General features: G+C 46.3%; 1 protein-coding gene across 1 annotated transcript in view; it reads right to left on the bottom strand.

The window, feature by feature from the left end:
- The window catches only part of CNKSR3 (CNKSR family member 3), a 63,064-nt gene extending 50,185 nt beyond the window's left edge, over positions 1–12,879 (bottom strand). Inside the window, exon 1 of the mRNA XM_028723711.2 lies at positions 12,627–12,879. Coding sequence (XP_028579544.2) covers positions 12,627–12,678 — 52 coding nt within the window. The 5' untranslated portion in view covers positions 12,679–12,879. The remainder of the gene's footprint in view (positions 1–12,626) is intronic.
- Positions 12,880–13,298: the final 419 nt, after the last annotated feature.

Below are 13,298 nucleotides of genomic sequence, written 5' to 3'. Positions count from 1 at the left end.
CATAATACATAAAGTTTCAAGGCTGGTTTCAGTGGCAAAAAATAATAATCTGGTTTTCCTGTGATCAATGCACTGGCAGCCAGGGTCGACTGTTTCCATGGTTAATCAGAAGTTCTCCTTGGGCAGTGCGAGTGTGAAGAGGGGAGAATCCAATTAAGCACAAAACCCATCTAGCCATCACTAGCAGCAGGACACTATTTGGCAGATTGCCTCTGACGCAGATGACCCTTAGAAATGTACCTATGCAATGAGATTCAGTTGTCCATATCTGTCCTGTTGTGCTGCCACTAGGATCAGATGCTTGCAAACATCACAGGAACAACCCTACTCAGGAAAGAAGCACAGTGCAACAACAGTCACCTGCCATCTATTTCCAGTCTGTCCTGATGGCTACAAATGATCCCCCTTTGTGCATCTTGCTTAGTAGCCATTTATTTTTATTATTATTATTACTACTACTTTGAATATATATCAATAGAAATCCAGCGCAAATACAGATATAGGCTTTGTCAGAACTAGCATTAAAACAAACACAAGCAGAGCCTGCTGGATCAGGCCAGTGGCCTGTTCTCACAGTGGCCAACCAGATCCTTGTGGGAAATACACAAGCAGGACCCACGAACAAGAGCCCTCTCCCCTTCTCTGGTTTCTAGCAGCAGGCATTTCAGAAGCGTCACTGCCTCTGACCATGGAGGCACAGCATAGCCACCGATAGCCTTGTCCTCCATGAATTTGTCTTTCGAAGCCATCCAAGTTGGTGATCATCACTGCATTTTGCAGGAGCAAGTTCCATAGCTTAACCTTGCACTCCATGAAGAACTGCTTTTCCTTTTATCTGTCCTTAATCTTCCAACGCCACAGCTTCAAAACACACCATATTAACAGTGGGCACTTTGATCCTATGGATACGAGACACAGGAAAGTGGTGTGTGCTAGCACAAGGACAGAGACATCCCAAGCCACGTCCACGCCACAGAGTGGTGATTGCTGCCACTGCTTAGCATTCTCTCTCAGCCACGTAAGGAGTGGTTCTCCTGTAGCTAAGAAGCTCAAATTGCTCTGCGCCAAGACCACATCTGTTCTCCACAAAAGGTGGCTGTTCTCCACGACAGATAAGTTGATCCACACTGCAGTACCTGAACAACAGGCTGGCCACACACCAGTACCCAACCTACATCAACTTCTGATCATACACTACAGTTAAAAAGACTTTTGCCTGAAAGAAAAATTACCTGCCTACACAGCAGTGCACAAAGTTATGACATATAAGTTACAGTCTATAATTACTTAACCACGCTGTAGGTTACTCAACTGAAATACCCTATGAGAGGATAAAGGGGGTAGAAACTGAGTACCATAGTGGCCAATATGGACCTATGGATACTGGTGGTCCACAATTCCCATAAGCCCCAGCCAGCATGGCCAAAGGCCAGGGATGATGGGAGCTGTAGTCCAGCAACATGTGCAGTCTAGGATAGCCACTTCAGGAGTATATTATCTATAAGGAACACAGTGGTACCTCAGGTTATGAACTTAATTCGTTCCAGAGGTCCATTCTTGACCTGAAAACATTCTTAACCTCAGGTACCACTTTAGCTAATGGGGCCTCCCGCTGCCACCACCACGTGATTTCTGTTCTCATCCTGAGGTAAAGTTCTTAACCCGAGATACTACTTCTGGGTTAGCGGAGTCTGTAACCCGAAGTGTTTGTAACCCGAGGTGTTTGTAACCTGAGGTACCACTGTATACTACAGAATAGGTTCAAGAGAAAACCTGGGTCCTTTGCACAGCTGACCCATTGCTTATGAATCTATAAAGTGCCCTTCTGTTTTTTGAGGATCAAGTGAGTTTATTCTGGAATAAACTGTTTTGTGGACTGCAGCCAGTAAGCATTGCTTAACTTCAGCAGTTCAAAGAGAAAGGTTGACTGTTCAATAGTTCAAAGGCAGGAACACCAGTAGAAAACAAAAGCAGTCAGCAGCAAATCTAGCAAAAGAAAAAGAGCCCAGAAGAACTGGGGAGAGAATAACTACTCCCAACTATAGCAAGGCTCTGACACAGTGACATTTATTTGGCGGCAGCTGCAAAAGCAGTAATTACATATGGAGCTGAGCTGTCTGCACACTACATATATATGGTCCTTTTACATGTAAATGATCTATCCTGAGAAGTGTCTCAACAGCATTAGTACCTAAAGCCAATCCATTAGCTTCCTAGAAGCTAATTTTTTAAAAAGTTGACTGAATGGCTATGGGCTTCTCTCTCACATATCCAACTATCCTGTGGAAACTGGGGCTTGCAGATCAAACCCACAGCCAGATCCATGAGCTCCAGAAGTCATCGGAAGGTTCCAGTCCTCACATGGAAGAGAGTGAAGAGAACGATCTGAAGTCTACTGGTGCAGCTATACAGGGCTGGCCCTCTAAGCTAAATCGCGCTTTGTGCATGCGCAGAAATGCAGAATCACGACCCGCGCGTTGCGAATGCTGCAGGTTGCAAACATGCCTCCCACACGGATCATGTTCGCAACCCGAGCGTCCACTGTACATATTATACGTTATACACACACCATTTTGGCAGGCTGGGAGGAGGACAACTGTGATGGGAAAGATAGCACTGCATTCAGATGTGGCCTTAACTACTTTTGTTTTCCTGGTTATAATTCCAGTGTTTATATCCCAATTTCTAAATTCCTCTAACCCTGTTGTACCTTGTGGTGTAGTGGAACTGGGGTACTTTTTTATCAATATACCACCAAGTCATGCTAAATTCTGAATGTTGGGAAAGATCTGTATGCCAGGATACCCCATCAAATTTTGTCAATGCCAACCTTGCAATTTTCAGAATTAATCCCTCAGTCTCTCTTGGGTATTTCATAGAACCATTATTAAGGTAGAAGCAACCTAGGGAACCCCCTAGGAGGCGACCATCCAGCTTGTTCTGTTTATTTCAAGTGGGGTGGGGGGTCCGTTGTTCTCAAATACTAAAATATTCACAGTTTCACATGGGTGTATGCTCTCTCAGAACAGACCACCCTAAGGAATTATGTGAAAACCACTCTGCTTATTTGCGTTCATTTGTATTATTGAACCATTTCACTCCCGCCCTCACCTCTCTTGCTCTCTCTTGCTCATGCAATTTAGCTCATTTGGATTGAACTAAAACTCAGGGTGAAAAAGGAATCACCACCAAGCAGAACAGGCTATGTACATTTCCACATTGGAATGTTGTGGGGATGTTGTGGGGACCTGCATTGTTTAGATGCTTGTGCATCTCAGCACAGCGATGTGAAAAGCAAAATCCGAACTAACACTAAAATACCAACAGTTCTTCCTCTTCTACAACTGAAAAGAACTCATCTATTTTATTCTAATAGTGGGGAAGCATCTATATAAAATGAAGCTAAAAAAAACTGGGAGGTGCGACTTCAGTTCAATGCTGTTCTATTTCAATTATTTAAAAATATTAAATCTGACAACATGGGTGGCTGCCTCTATTGGGAACTGCAATGGATAGCTTGAAAGAGAGTCTCTTCAAAAGCATTTCCTGGCCTATTATGCAAAAGCCCTTTCAATATATTTTTAACCTCCACAAAACAAAGGAAATTCTTCTGCAGCAGAATTAAACAGGCCTCACTTTCAGTATTAAAGAAGGGAAACAAAGCACTGGGGAAGTAGGAATGTAAAGGCACCCACGCAATTGGACTTGCATTGTTTAGTACCTAGCAACACTACTTAAGTACTCTTAAAGTAAGCATTAAGAAGAGCAGAAGCTTTAACAAAACAACAACAACAACAACAACAACAACAATGTCTCGTGCCTCATGTGGCACTTAGTTCTCTTTCTGTGACCCATATAATGTTTTGCAGTTTGGCAAAGCAAACAGCCACAGCGCAATTATTGGACGGGAGGGAATTAATACCAATTAGCCATATGGACCACATGGCAGGCCTTTCACAGTTAAGAAAACATTTAATTAAAAAAAACCAGCATCTTTTTTAAAGGAAACAAGGTTTGTTTTTGTTTTTTTTAAAGTAAATTTTCGACACTATAACAGTAAACTTCTGTCAAAGTGGAATGGTTTGCATTGTCAATGACAAACACTACTGAACTGAAATCCAGCGCCCCTCCCTCCAGGTCATTCAAAGCATCCCTCCAAAATGACATTTGAGAACCTCGCCTGCTCACCCATTTATGTGTGCAAAATGGGAAGGACCGGGTCTCTAAAAATTAATCTTCTTTCCCTTGGACCCCTCGCCCTCTGAACCAGACAGAGCCACCTGCCAAATCCCCGTTAACCAGCCTTCCAGAATGCACAGCCTTCTGGCAATTTCCCATGTCGTGCCACCTCCAAATGTGCAGCTGCCAACAAGTGCAGAACTAGCTCTCCATAATCCAGCCAACCAGGGCCCTTTACAGAGCCTGCAGGCTGCAGTGGTTTAAGCGTCACACAAGAACTGGGCAGACTCTAGCTTTAAATCCCCCACTCAACCCTGAGATGCACTGGGTCACTTTAGACCACGGGTTGGCAAGCTTACTGGTTGATGGGCCAGTCCATGCTCCGTCCGTCAGGGTTGGAGGAGCACCTGTGCGCACACACTATTTCCAGCACTCCTCCGACCCGGATGTGTGCCAGAAATAGCATGTCCACACTTCTCCATCCCGCACACGTGTGCACATGCTATTTCCGGTGCACATCCGGGTTGGAGGAGCGCCTGTGTGCATGCGCACACGCTATTTCCTGTGCACATCTGCGCCACACCGTGCCAGTAATAGCGGGCAGCAGCAGGGATCGCCATGGGCCGGTTAGACGAGCCTCGCAGGCTGCTACCGGCCCATGGGCCTTGGGTTGCCAACCCCTGATTTAGACCAGTCATTCTTTCTTCTTCTAAGCTACTTCACAGGGTTGTTGTGAGGAGAAAAAGAACCAGTGGCGGGGTGCAGAGAAGGTCCACGTATAGCGTCCAGAGCAAAAGAGAGGACTGCTCATGAAGGAACAGAACAGAGAAGAAAGATGATGACAGATTACCCTGCATCCAAGATGGGTCTTGAGTTACCTCCCTGACAGTTCAAAATGCATTGCAAGGTAAACCTCACTGAAATTGTAGCCTTTACTAGTGCTATTCTCACATCACACACATTGTGGGGGGTGGGGGGGGACTGGACGACTCCCGTGGTCCTTTCCAACTGTACAATTCTATTATAAAAGACTTTCTCATGATAAAAAGTCAGGAAACCAAACAGAGATCCACCTTACGTGCACTGACAGATGACAAAGCTCAACTAAAAACAGTAGACTTAGAATCACAGAATTATGGAACTGCAGAGTTGGAGGGGATCCCGGCTGAGGGTCATCTAGTCCAACCCCCTGCAATGCAGGAATCTCCTTCAAAGCTTCACACCTTGAGAAGTGTGCACTCCAAGGGCCCCCTATTGACATCATGGGGTAGAAGGATGTACTCTGGCACTTCCCCATGGAAGCCCCATGTCACACTGGAGAGGAGACCCATTCTATGTCCCAATGCCAGAATTGAATATCTTAGGAACTTGGGCCAAGATCACGGCTCACCATCATTAGGTACTGCATGGGGCCCACACCAGAGCACTGCTGACCTTCAGAATCCCCTGGCTCTACTCATTCTATTCTTGCTTCCAGTTGCTGCCTGCTCACCTGCCCTCTTAAGCAAACCAGAAGCAGCAAGTGGAGGGAGCAGGATTATGGGCAACATCAGAATGGGGAAGAGCTATAACAGGTGAATCTACCTGTGATCCAGCCTTCTCTTTGTGTGCTGATCATGGAAATCATAGCCCAACAACATCTGGAAAGTTGTTGGACTCTCTCCTGGTAAGGTAAAGGTAAAGGTACCCCTGCCCGTACGGGCCAGTCTTGCCAGACTCTAGGGTTGTGCGCTCATCTCACTCTATAGGCTGGGAGCCAGCGCTGTCTGCAGACACTTCCGGGTCACGTGGCCAGCGTGACAAAGCTGCTCTGGCGAGCCAGAGCCGCACACGGAAACGCCGTTTACCTTCCCGCTAGTAAGCGGTCCCTATTTATCTACTTGCACCCGGGGGTGCTTTCGAACTGCTGGGTTGGCAGGCGCTGGGACCGAGCGACGGGAGCGCACCCCGCCGCAGGGATTCGAACCGCCGACCTTTCGATCGGCAAGTCCTAGGCGCTGAGGCTTTTACCCACAGCGCCACCCGCGTCCCTTCTCTCCTGGTACAGGAGCTCTAAAGCCAATAAAAATTGTGTAGCCAAGATAGGACTTTCTCTTACAGGCACAGCTAGCTGGACCTCATGGATGCTTGAAGGCCACACTGAGAAAAGCCTTGCGCCCATATCAGTCCCTAACCCCTTATTCCAACCTCTTTTCAGAAAACAATGAGTTCAAGACCAAAGGAAGCCCCTTTCTTTCTGCTCCTACAGGGGCCCATTTCAGTCTGGATGGGCATCTCGTACAGAGCATGAAGGCAATAATGACCATATCAGCAATCATTTAGCACAGATAAGACATAATCTTTTAAAATGCTTCAACTATGCAAGCAGTGGATTCAGCTAAAGGATTTTAAAGAACATGCACACATCTTTTTAAATGAACATTTGGGGACGGAGGAGGTTTATGGTACAGTAGATAAGGCCATATAATTGCACCAAAGTTTTTTCAAGCGGTTGTCAGTCTTAAGTGTGCATTTAGTTCAGGCACAAAATTTCCTTCAGTCAGCAAAAAGATCTCCTTAATTTCCATGGTCTTAAGATGACTGCCAGCTAATTGCGCCTTGCTTTTTAAATGTGAAAAAAAGCACACAGATTAACATCTTCACCCAGAAATACAGCTAAGCCCACATGGTGCAGATCAGGCAGCTGGGTTCACAGAAAAGTTTGGCGAGCTTTTGAAAAACATGGACACCAAAGCAACACATGCTCCAGATTAGCAATTGTGAATGCAAAACGAAAGGATGGTCCTTATTACAGAGTAATTATATTACAGAGTGCTCATTATCAGCATGCACCTTGACAGTAGATACTGAGCATGCAAAAATGCAACTTGCAGTCTGCACACAGTAACTCTTAACTTTAGCATCACCCATAGGGTATTTTTCTGGAGCAGACCCTCAGTAAAACAAGCCAATATAAACTAATGCAAAAATTAAAATTTCCAAGAGGAGGTATGCTTGTTTAGAAAGTAAACAGTGCCTTTTTCATGTTCGTGATTCAACTAGGGGCTATGTTTGTTGGAACATTTTTTAAAAGAACATGTTTCAAAGGGTAGCATATTTTGGCACATCTTGGGGGGGAAAGGGGGGAAGCAGATGAACTTTGGAAAGATATGTCTTTTAGTTTTTCCACAAAACAGTAAGATAAATATAGTCACTCCCTACCATCTCCCCTAGTTCAACATTCTTAAAACATTTTGATTGTCATACAGTGTTAATTAAACAGCATGTGGATACCATTGCATACCTAGAAACGCCCCCACAAATAATTTAAAAAATATATATATCCTCAAAAGTGCGAAATGAGCCTGAGAACATTCAGAAAACGCCTCCCTGTCATGCCTTCATTCCTATCAGATTGTGCACAAGTGTACAAGTGGTTTAATGGGGGGTGGGGGATATGCCAATTTATCCCACCCTCCTGTCTTAGCGCAATACTAGTAGCACAATATAGGTGGATATGGATCCTCCTTAACTTATTAAACAGTGCCTGCATTGTCTTTCAGAACCATTGATCATAGGCATTATAGGATTCCTGGGTACAACTGTGGGCCTCAAAGGCTTTCCTTTTGCTTTCATTCATTGGGACTTGGAATGAGACCAAACGGAACAAGCTGCCTTAGAAGGTGGTGGATGTCAAAGGCTTTTTAAGCAGTGGCTAAAGGTAAAGTTAAAGGACCCCTGACAGTTAAGTCCAGTTGCAAACGACTCTGGGGTTGCAGCGCTCATCTCGCTTTACTGGCCAAGGGAGCCGGCGTTTGTCCACAGACAGTTTTTCCAGGTCGTATGGCCAGCATGACTAAGCCGCTTCTGGCTAAACCAGAGCAGCGCACAGAAATGCCATTTACCTTCCCGCCAGAGTGGTACCTATTTATCTACTTGCACTTTTTTGGCATGCTTTCGAACTGCTAGGTGGGTAGGAGCTGGGACCAAGCAACAGCAGCTCACTCCTTTGCAGGGATTCAAACCACTGACCTTCCGATCGGCAAGCCCTAGGCTCAGTGGTTTAGACCACAGCGCCATCCATGTCCCAAGCAGAGGCTAGTTGGCTATTTATCAAGGATGCTGCAGTAGGAGTGCATCTCCTACACTGGCAACAGACTAGACTAGATCGTCTTTGAGGTTGCCTTCAACTCTATGTGTCAATGAAATGCCACCCTCTGATGTCTGACTTGGGTTTTCATTATCCATAGATGCAATCTTCTGAACAAAGGAAGTGTTACTACAAATAAATTTGATAACTACTAGCTCCTATTTGAGCTTCACTGCAGAAATTTCTTCAGAAGAGCGTACCTTCTTCAGAAGAGCATACCATACAAAGAATAGCATACCACAACGATCAATAGAAGTTATATCATCCCACCGCCCCCATGCCAAAATAGGGACTTTTCAGCTCTCAAATACTATTTCAAGTTATTGTTTGACTAGGAGCAATAATGCCTAGAATGATAGATTTTGTCAAGCTCTTTTTAAAAAAATTATATTCTTCCTCCTTGCCCTCCCTCTCCAGGGCAGCAGAAATAACATGATTAAAATGTAGAAATTTGGTTGGAAATAACAGCCTAGTAGAGCACTGCCAAAAAAGGCAATTTTTCTTGGCTATGGATTAAAAATGAAACTTAACACCAAAGTGATTATTGAGCTACTTACATGCTTTTAAATGACATCTGTGCTGTCCAAAAGCAATGAAACAGATTAGCACGTGCCCATGAAGAGTTTCCTTCTTTACAGCCCACTGCCTTATTACAAACTCATCAGGCAGGAGGTAGCATTAGGGAACCTTCTGATGTTCAGCTGAGAGGCCAAATTTCACACTGAGAGCACAGGGAAAAAATGAATTCTCTAAGAAGCAAATCCCTCCTGTTCAAAGCACCACACATCCAACAGAAAGTTAAAACCACTCACTGTGGCAAGGCCAGGCCTTGATTAATTAGGAGAAGCTCAGCTAAAATAAATGGTGAAGCACTAAATCTGAAAGAACAGGCTTGTACATTTGTGAGATTTGAACTGGGAACTGTCATGGTTCCATTTTCAGGCACTACACAACACACTAGCTCTCAAAGGCAGTCTTCCATGGGTCCTTTCTACTAATGAACTCTCCAGGACGGAATCTCTCTTAACTAGTTTGGGCTGCCCTGCTTAAATACTGTAAGTCACCACTTCAGCCAGGACCAAACGCAGCAGCTCTTGTATAATAGCTCACACAATCTTAATGGATCAGTAACATTTGCATAATTCATGCCTACAGTTAACTTGCATATTCAGCCTTCTGAGTTGCAAAACAATGGCTTCTGACTTTGCAAAAATTTAGAAAGCATGTACAACTAATGTTTCAGTCTTCACAGCAACAGTACTGTCTATGACAGAGGTGGCCAACATGGTGTCCTCCAGATGTGGCTGGACTACAACTCCCATCATGCCTGACCACTTGCCATGCTAGCTTGGGCTGGTGTTAATTGTTGTCCATAACATCTGGAGGGCAACACATTGGTTAAAGTAAAGGTAAAGTTACCCCTGCCCATACGGGCCAGTCTTGTCCAACTCTAGGGTTGTGTGCCCATCTCACTTAAGAGGCCGGGGGCCAGCGCTGTCCGGAGACACTTCCGGGTCACGTGGCCTGCGTGACGAAGCTGCTCTGGCGAGCCTCCACCAGCGCCGCACACGGAAACGCCGTTTACCTTCCCGCTATAAAGCGGTACCTATTTATCTACTTGCACTTAGGGGTGCTTTCGAACTGCTAGGTGGGCAGGAGCTGGGACCGAAAGACAGGAGCTCACCCCATCGCGCGGGGATTCGAACCGCCGACCATGCGATCGGCAAGTCCTAGGCACTGTGGTTTTACCCACAGCGTCACCCGCGTCCCTAACACAATGGTTAGCCCTTCCCAATGAGCTGCATGGATAATTTCCAACCTGGACACCATTTTCATTGGGTCCATGAAATTAATCTGAATGCTGCCACTTTTAAATGTCAAGCTGGATACAATCCAATCAGTATCAGGATACTGAACATGCAAAGGTAGCTGCTTCCCTGAACAAAGCATTATCTCAGCCAAGGAGAAAATACCAATTCAAATGCGAGACTGTAGTAATCAGATCTTCATTTGACTGCCATACTTAGAGAGTATATTTCTAAGATTTGCTAAGAGATCTTTTTTTAAAAAAAGTTTTCAGCAGCAAATTAGCCATTCACAGAGGAAGAACCAAACCAAATCAATCTGTTATTCATAGCTTGAAAGTCAATGTAAATTGAAATAGATTATTAGGAGCTCCCACTCATCCTTCTTTACTAGATGATGCAAAAGCAGGAAACATGTAAACTAGCAAAAAGGATAGAAAGAAGGGATAAAGTTCGGTTTAACACACACAAGGTAAAAAGGTCTCTGGATCAAAAACATCTTTCTGTGAATGAGGCTTTAGCTGCACTGATATCCAGGCACTTCAGTCAAGACAGGAAAATAAAACCATGAGAAACTAGTGGAAAGAATAACAGAGAATGGCCCCTTCTCAGTAAGAGATCTCTAAACAGATTAACACACACACACACATCCCTACATTTCCTCTTACACAAGTCTTCATATTCTAACAACTCTTCTTCAAGTTAAGAGTAGTGTGATAATAATTACCATAGCATTTGGCTAGTGAAATAAACTTATTGATCAAATAATACCCTGCACACCCTTCTAGACCAGATTAATCAGCCAGTGATAATTATGGGAACCCATAACTGCAGTCTCCTATTACATATAAATATATATATTGGACAGGGGGAAATCCACCATTTAAAACTTCCAAAATGGGAAATCCAGTGAGTTGGGAGAACCTAATTTGCACCGAGTATATTTAAGAGCAGGTATAAAAGAGAAGGTGAAACCAGTGCCATACCATCACACCAACTATGGTAATTTATAGGAAGTAACTGAGCACTCTGAAACAAAACACCAGAAGCCAAGCTGGCAGAGAGAAAAAAAACTTCTGCTGTGTGCACATTTGTTGTGCATCCAGTGTATTCCCACCAACGGTTTGGGAAGCAATGTGCACATAGTAGCCACAAGCCTAATCTCTCCTGTATCAATCTTATGATTTCTTATCTAACACTGCATTTTGACGAGTTTTTCCTCAAGACAGCTTGGATCCAAATTGAGAAAAAGAATGACGTAGTTGCATTTTAAGCTGGTAAAGTGTGCAGCCTATCATGAAAGCAGGGGAAACCTTAAAGAAGCCCTCCTGCCAATTTGTAGCACCCTATAACCTAAGCAGACAGTCTCAGACTTCACATTACTGAAAAGGTTTCGTCTGCTAGGAATGTTTGGGCATTCAGAGGGTGCCAACTATATAATGGACTCTTAGGTTGCACTCCTAGTCCCTCGCGAGAAAAGAAGTGGAGCTGGATTGCTGTAGCACAGCCCTATCCGTGTTTGTTCACCGGTACATCCAAGGAAGTGTGTGTGCAGAGAGTCTTGCTATATTAAGCGATAGCAATCCATACACTGCCTTGTATAAATAAAGTCAGCCACTAACGAGCCCATCTGTTCAGAAGGCAACCTGTGGAGTGCCGGGCATTTGGAGGCTCGGTTTATTTACACCAGTGTTTCCCAACCTTGGGCCTCCAGCTGTTTTTGAACTACAATTCCCATCATCCCTGACCACTGGTCTTGCTAGCTAGGGATGATGGGAGTTGTAGTCCAAAAACAGCTGGAGGCCCAAGGTTGGGAAACACTGATTTACACCAATTATTGTGCGTAGAAAACCTTGGCGTCTTTAACTCGGCTTCTGTTCAAGCAGAGATTCACACATTCACAAATCGGTCACAAGGGCGTCTTCCTCTTTAAAGACCAGAATTTATCACTATTCCTCTTTCCTGAGGTAACCTGGCTCTTCAAGCAGCCTCGCCGGGAATACTTAAAGGAGCTTGCTCTGTGTTTGTGTGAACGCAACACACCCCGTGTAAGTCCGGCAGGAAGGGGGGGGGGGGGGGGAAGCGCCGAATGCGGAGCCCTCTCCCAGCCCAGGCTGCAAAAACATGCCCAGGGCCGCGGCAGAGGCTTGTTTGTTGACACGCGAGTGGCTGCGTTGGGCTCCTGAAAGCCGTGTGTGTTTGTGTGTGTTGCTAACAGCCGGGGAACTAGAGCCCGCCAAGCACTTTTCGGATTAAGAGCGGCAGCTAATTGCAGGTATGATCCCTCCTGAGGAAGCAGCTTGAAATAAAGGGGACAGGAGAGGAGTTTGAAGGCGGGAGAACGAGGTGAAGGGGGCAGGGATTGAGGACCCCCCAAGTTAAGAGGAAAAGTTTGAGAGGAGGAGGAGGAAGAGAAGCGAAGAAGAGCAAACACTGCGCAGGGGGGTGAAAGAGAGCAGCGTGCCTCTCCCGCAGATCCAGGCTGGAGGAGCAGCCGGAGCCCCGTTCCTTACCCTTCGTCCATTCCACTACTTGCTTAGGGCTCCACTTGGTCACAGGCTCCATCCTCCTCCTCGATGCAGCGCTCTGAACCCCCCCCCCCCCTTGGCGAGGAGAATCCAGGCTTCTCTCTCTCTCTCTCTCCGCCCCCTCCCCCCCTGCCCAGCCGGAGATCCCCAAATCCAGCAAGGCAAAGCGAGCGCCGCTCCGCCTGCTCCGCTCTCGCTGCTGCCCCTGAGCGCGCGGGCTTCCCCCTTTCCAGGCTCCCATCGGGAGCAGGCAGCCCCGGCTCCGCCCCCTTTGGCCCGGGCCAGCCTCTCTCGCGCGCGCGCCGCCGGCTCCACCTCCACGTGCTCGGAGCAGCGCCCAAGTGGGGAAGCGGCCCGGGCGGCGCTCGGCTGGCGCGCTGGTTGCGAGGCGCTTCTGGGCCGCCGCCGCTGCTGTGCCCCCTGCAGGAGACGGGGAAGCGCGCGGCAAACTCCGCCTGAGTTCTCCAAGTGCTGCTGGTGTCCTTTCTTTCTCCTCCCCTGTTTCTTCGCCCTCCCCCGCCCCGCCGCCCTCTTTTCAATCCTGTGGGAGCTGGAGCGAAACTCCAGCAAGAAGCAGCCCAACCCAGACCGGCCCGTCGCCCTCGCCCACGCAGGCTTAATGCTGCTCTCAGGCGGGGCTGTTTTGCGATAGAGCTG

This window comes from Podarcis muralis, chromosome 3, assembly GCF_964188315.1.
Source record: "Podarcis muralis chromosome 3, rPodMur119.hap1.1, whole genome shotgun sequence".
Lineage (NCBI taxonomy): Eukaryota > Metazoa > Chordata > Lepidosauria > Squamata > Lacertidae > Podarcis > Podarcis muralis.
This window is presented reverse-complemented; position numbering and strand designations above follow the sequence as displayed.